The sequence below is a fragment of the Ochotona curzoniae genome, unplaced genomic scaffold, assembly GCF_017591425.1.
Source record: "Ochotona curzoniae isolate NIBS_2020 unplaced genomic scaffold, NIBS_Ocur_1.0 contig_2210, whole genome shotgun sequence".
NCBI lineage: Eukaryota > Metazoa > Chordata > Mammalia > Lagomorpha > Ochotonidae > Ochotona > Ochotona curzoniae.
In genome coordinates this window covers 30,744,967-30,751,692 of record NW_024465369.1, presented here as the reverse complement: position 1 = coordinate 30,751,692, position 6,726 = coordinate 30,744,967, and the positions used below count along the sequence as shown (strand labels likewise).

At 41.6% G+C, this 6,726-nt stretch overlaps 1 protein-coding gene across 1 annotated transcript in view; it reads right to left on the bottom strand.

Moving 5' to 3' along the window:
• Nucleotides 1-466: 466 nt before the first annotated feature.
• NOSTRIN (nitric oxide synthase trafficking) overlaps nt 467-6,726 on the bottom strand; it is a 55,723-nt gene continuing 49,463 nt past the window's right edge. The window contains exons 13-16 of the mRNA XM_040972080.1: nt 5,105-5,230; nt 4,375-4,489; nt 3,261-3,350; nt 467-603 (exon numbers count right to left, since the gene is read on the bottom strand). Of these exons, the coding sequence (XP_040828014.1) occupies nt 467-603; nt 3,261-3,350; nt 4,375-4,489; nt 5,105-5,230 (468 nt within the window). The remainder of the gene's footprint in view (nt 604-3,260; nt 3,351-4,374; nt 4,490-5,104; nt 5,231-6,726) is intronic.

Below are 6,726 nucleotides of genomic sequence, written 5' to 3'. Positions count from 1 at the left end.
CTCCCCGACACTTTGCTCACCTGTCTCCATTCTCAGATTTTCTGTGTGTTCTTCTTTATCTCTCAGGCCCTACTTGGTCACATACAGGCTGCTGGCACCCAAATCCAGAGCGAAAGGACAGCTAAGCTCCAGTCACTGTTGTACCACCAGGTAATTGTAACTTCAGGTAAATGGCTGAGCCCACCATGGCTTGGTCTTATTCTCTGTGACAGCAGGCATTGTACTGAAAATCTGCAGGGTCTCTCAAAAGTCAAGACTCTGGAAACCACAAACTCTTTTCCTTGCCTTCTTCCCCCCACCTGTTTTACCCGAGTGCAAACAGCCAAAGAGCAAAATGTTATGGCATTGGCAGGCAGAGCTCCATCACTCATTTAAACAGGCACAATTGTACAGATAATAGCATGTTATCCATATTTGCATCTCATGCTTTATAGAGCACAGAAGGTCATGTCTTCCAAATCTGGTTTCATTTCTGTGTTGCCATGTTCCTGGCGCTGGAAGGTAGCTCTTCCACATAAGCTGCAGGGAAATGGCCCTTTTTTTCATTTAAGGATCCAAACCACCAGCCTTCATCTTTCTTCTCATGGATAATCACAATGTCACCTGAAAAATCCAAAGCCCCAAACCCACATTTGGTCAGACAAATATGTATTTCAACAATCTCAGCATCTACCGGAGTTTTAGGGTGCTCTGCTTTCAAGGAACTACTTGGCAGAATCATTTTCTACTCTTACTTCACATAACACAAAAATATATTAAACCAGGAGTAATCCAGAGAATATGAAAAAGGCCAAGATAAGGAACAGCTGTTATGCTACAAATTTACTTAAAAGCAGAATCACATTGGGCCACATGTCCATCTCAAACTACCTGGCATACCTCATAGAGGATGGATAGACTGTGAGCAAATTCTGTCAGTGTCTGTACATTAAGAGTTTCACATGTTGATGGCTGTGATAATTTGGAATTCTGACTATGGAGATATGTCTAAGCTAAGAATCCTTTCTTGGGGTCCAGATGGCTTCTCTCCATTAGACCTGGCTTCACAGTCCAAAATTCTAGTAGCTTGGCGTAGAAATATAACTCCCCATTCATCAATTTCAATGACTTTTTAATAAAAGATCAATTTTTAAACATTCCATTTTCAAAGAAATGAGTCACATAAACAGAATTCCCAAGAAACACAGCCTTTGTTCAACTCAAATACTAACAACCTTAAATCTGAACCTCGTGCTCTATATATTTTCTCAGCTAGCCCCTCTCTTGAGAGAGACAGAGGAAGTGGGGAAGACAGAGAGAGAGAGAGAGAGAGAGAGAGAGAGAGAGACAGAGAGACACAGAGAGAGAGTCCTTTCTTCCTGGCTGCTTTTACACATTATGTGGAAACATTTATGTGGCAAATGTATCATAGTGATCAAGTGCCTGTATCCCATATCAGAGTGCCTGATTCAAGTCTTTGCTGTTTTGCTTTCAATCAGCTTCCTCTTAGAGTGTACCCAAGGAGGCATCAGAGGATGGCTCAAGTATTTGGATCTGTGTCACTCAGGCAGGAGATCTGGGCTCCTGGCTTTGCCCTGGCCTATCCTCAGATGTTCAGGGTCTTTGGAGGTGCACCCATAGATGATAGAGCTCTCTCCACCTGCCTCTCTCACTTTCATTAAAATGAAAAAAAAATTGAGTACATTTTACTTCTGCACAATTGAGGAACATCATACTCCTTTTTTGAAGTTTCATTTAGTTTTGAGAGAGAGAGAGAGGCATCTTTCATGCACTGATTCTCTCCTAGAATGACTGCAACAGTCAACGCTGGGCTGGGCCAAAGCTAGGTGCCAGGAGTTCCATCCAGGTCTCCGACATGCGTGGCAGGGACCCAAGTACTTTGGCTGTCACATGCTGCTTTCCAGAATGCATATTAGCAGAGTGATAAAATGGGAAGGGATGCTGGGACTCCAACCCAGGCACACTAACATGGCGTACAGTTGTGGGCGAGCAGCACCTTAAACACTGGAGCACCAGAACATTTTCTTTAGCATAGTTCTGAGGTAATCTTCCATTCTTTTTTCATTTTGCTTTCCCACAAGTTTTCCCTGCTAAGCCTATCCCATCCTACCCAAAACTGTCTTTTCTTTCTCTTAAATCACTTTTGGGTCTTGCTATAGGTCATTCTCAGTCAAACCTCTCCCTCTGATGAGTTCCCTTGGGTTAGTAGATTGTCATAGTCTATTAAAATGCACAGTGATTTGAGATTGTCTTGCTAACCTCCCTAAGCCTCCAATGTCCCGTTTCACTGAAAGTTCTTAGAATAAGACGCAAGTGGGCTCTGCAATGCAAAGAGAATTAAAAACAAACAAGTAAATCATTTCTTTTGTGAACTATTTTAACTTCAACATAGAACCCCTGGTCGTTGACAGCATTTGGGGGATGTGCTTTTTATTTCTAGACAAGGAAAAGTGATTTCCTACAGAACTCTGACTGGTTCTGGGAGGGAAACAGCACCAAGCAGTAACAAATATCTGGTTTCCTGTTATTGGGCTGCCAAGTTCATCTCTATGGGCTCTGAGAGTCTCACATTGGTCATAGATAGTCAGCTTTCTCCTACAACACAATTCTTTCTTCCAGACCCTCCATTTCTAGATCGTTAGTGTCCAAATGTGGTTGTCAACAGGACACCTAAAGAAAGTTGAGGTTTACATAACCTGTAGCATAATCCTTTTCCTTGTTAAATAAACTCCATGGCATAAAGAAGAGAGTCTGATGCTTTAGATTGTCCAATAATCCTTTACTAAGAATTAAGAGGAAAGATTAATAAGCTGAATCAGTTATCTGTGTGCAAGAGCTTGCTCCTACACCAAATCAGAAGTCCCTTCAGACACCTGTAACTGCCAAAAAGATTTTAAAAAGGTGGGGGCTCTATCTCTGAAGGTTTTGCTGGTATTCCACCCTAGTGTGGCCCTGTGAGAACATAGCTGAATTTCTTCATTCAAAATGTGCGCCACCACTGTCTCTCCATTTATACAATGGGAATAAAAATAAGTAACAATACCTTGCAAATATCTGGCATACGTTAAACATGGAGTCAAGATTAGCTGTTACTAGTGAGCTTTAGTTTTCCATGTGCTTTGTTTTCTGGCAGGTAATTGTAAACCGCACTGATCTGCCATGGTGGGGTACCCTAAGGCTGCCATGCTCAGACCAGGTCTTATTTATGTCATGGATCTCAACAGTGGAAGGCAGTTAAAATAGCTGTGAATGATTCTTACCTTTCTCCAGACTCAATTCATCCTCCTGCCGGGCTTGGAAGGAATACAGAGCCTTGCAAAGACCATTGCCGGGTGGGGCCACACCTGAGGCTAGAAGTTGGATTAAGGTGGATTAATAGTCATGCTGCAGAGTTGAAATGTATTGGAATGTTCTCAAAAGCAAAATTTATAATCTGACATCATATCCATTCATTGATGTGTCAGTTTTGAAATATCTAGTATGTCTATATCTGAAAGTCATCTTACAGGAAACACTAAGTCTGGAGCAAAAGTTATTCTCACAATAGTAAGTAGGGCAATTTGAAATTATTTTCCCTCCACATGAGCTTAGTCAGTTAGATAGCAGCTCTGGTGCTTGCATGCATGTTTGGAAAAGCTTGGTTGTTCAGACAAGGGGCACACACACACCGGTTTTCCTCTAGATGCGATAATTGGAACACACACTTCCTGTTATCCATTGGTGCTGGTGGAATTGTTTTTCAAGCAATGGAGCAATGGCTTTTCCTAAATGGTGTAGCCCATCATACTCTGGGATTTATTGATTGTTTGCCAATTTCTAATCAAGAGAGTTGAGATTACAGCAGCTATAGCTGAACAATGGACCATGAGCTGCATGAATGCATGCGTGTACTTGTGTATTGAAAGTTGAATTGCAGTCGTACGTGGAGAAGCATGGTTGAAGCTGGTTTGCTGAATAACGGCACTGAGTAAATCAAGAGTGGCCCTGAAAAGTCAAGTGCAGCACCATGTTTCTTGCCAGCAGGACAAAATTTCCATGGAAGACTACAAGAGACTGGAGACAGCTTCTAAGCTCTTCTCTGTGGCTTCAAGGTGACTGTGTGGACAGCCAATTGTAGGTTGTTCAAACAAAGAGACTGCCAACCCTCTGCCGCCTACCCTCATTTCTTGAAGGAAAAAATGCTTTCCCCAACCTGCTCTCTCGGACACCTTCCTACTTCATGCGTTGCTTTTCTGCACGAGGCTACAGATTCAATGAATTACTCAGTTGTCTTTGAGCACATAAAGGTCAAAGTCACCCTGAAAAGAACATTTAAAGTAGTAATGTGCCAGACCAATGGGACTTGGCCCCCAGTTATTCTGCACATTGGATTACCTGAAGATGAGGAACTTGGATTGTTTTGCTTTCTGGAAGATTCCTGGCTCACAGCATTCTCTAACCTCTTCATCAAAATAGGTCGAGATAGTTTTACGTAACTATGCACATAGTCCTGTTCAAATATTGAAGAAGAAATAGCACTGTTATCATATAGACTCATGAAGAATAACTGTAGTTGTTTTCCTCTGTGATTTAGCTTTCCAACAGGGCAGGACATTGTATAACTAATACTCAATACATTTCTAAGCCCTATCATATTTAAGCCTTGTTTTTGAAGCCTCCATATTTTCAGAATCAATTACTGTATTTTACAACTTATATTTCTGACTCATATGTCTTACCAACTAGTAATATTCATAGCATTATTTCTATAAATTACCCTAGAAAAATATCCTAAGAATAAACCTAAATTCCTAGTGACTTTTTGCTCTTGATTTGATCTTGGAGTAGCTAATTAAGTTCAATTTTAATTGGCTTCATGCAAGAGAAATGATCATGGCCCTAGATGATTGAGACCATTTTAGAGTTCTCAAGCCTCAGAAAACTCCCCCTTGTATTGTGAACTGGTGACAGCGCCCCCTCTACTGGCAATGGAAAATAGCTACAACCAATAGCATCCTGTGAACAAATGGCACATATGATTCCCAGCAATATTTGCCCCAATGCTACTTTGGGTCATTGCACCCAGCAAACCCAATGAAAAAATTACAAGTCTCTTCCATTTTACCTTTTCTTTCCACTTGAAGATACAGTTACTACAGGGATGGTTGGGCTTAGGTCTTTGCTCAAGTTCTGCCAATACTGATGACAGTTTATAGGAGTTTGCTTGCAGAAGGTCCAGTTTCAAATTGTTCTGTGGGTACATCATTTGGCCATGTCATTAAATTTCCAGAAAACCCAGAACAACTGGCTATGGAAGGGGATTATCAGGATGGCTTTCAGAAAGACAGGGAGATCTAGTCAAGCACACCATTGGCTCACAGAGACACACACAGAAAATGCTGAAGAGAACAATAACTGCAGAAACCCTTTAAGTGGTTTATAGGGAAGTCATAATTATTGAGGATGTTTTATCTTGTGCTTTTGTAAACAGAGTAAAGCAGGTAGAGAGGAAGCAGTTACATTACCCGGTACATGGTGGCAGCAAATAGATTTACTCAGTTTTCTACTAAGAAACAAGGAAGGAAACACCAAGGGTTGATTGCAAAGGTAAACTTTCTGTCTTTAAATATGACTATTTTATTTTATGTGTTGGAAAGGCAGAGAGTCTTCCATCTGCTGCGTCACTCTCCATGTTTGGTTTCAACCATGCCAAAGCCAGGACTGGAAACTCCATCCAGGTCTTCCAGTTGTGTGACAGGAATGCTTACAGCTGAGCCATCATCTGTTGCCTCCCAGGGTGTGTATTAGCAGGAAGTGGTATCAGAAATGGAGGAAGATAGGAAAAGCACTGTGGCATACCAGGTGAAGTCATTGCCTGTGTGCTCGCATCACACCGGCCTCCCACACGGGTGCTGGTTTAAGACCTGGCTGCTCCACTTCCGATTTTACTCTTTGCTAATGGCCTTAAAAGGCAATGCAAGATGGCTCAAATGCTTAGCTCCTGTACCCATGCAGGAGATCTGGAAGAAGCTCCAGACGCTTGGCTTTGGTCTGATCTAGTCCCAACCATTGTGGCCATCTGGGGAATGATCCATCTTAAACTGAAAATGCACTCAATACACCTAAACTTGTGGGTATCATAGCTTAGCATAGCTATTTTAAACACACTCAGGACAATTATGTGAACCTACAGTTAGGTAAATGTTCAAGCCAAAACTTATAGAAAGGTATTGAATAACTCAAGTAACTTGCTGAGTATTCAAAGTGAAAAGCAGTAGTTGAATGGGTATGCTTTTAAGTAGAATCAGAAAACCATGAAGTCAACTCGCTACGAATTGAAGACACCTGTAACAGTTCTGCAGTTTCTCTTCTGAGAGCACTGTCCCAGAATTTTCTAAATAATATTTCATCCTCACCAAAGCCTTGGAGCAAAGGTCATAATAGACCCATTTCACAGACAAGAAAATTACAGTTTTTCCCAGGTCTCTGGAACAGAAGAGCTAAATTTGAAAACAGGTCCTTGTGAATACAAACCGTGTAATCTCAGGCACCATTCCTAATTAAAGTGTACATGGTTTTCAGATCTTTAAGGAACACTCTCATTTGGGACAATTAATTTTCCCGTAGTGTCCTCAACAGGACACCAAAGCAGACAGTTCCAGGAAGCTGGATTCCTTTCAGATCCCTCTAACTACCTGTGAGCTCTCTGACCAGATTGTTCTATGTCATGTGAAAGGAAAGGCAGAG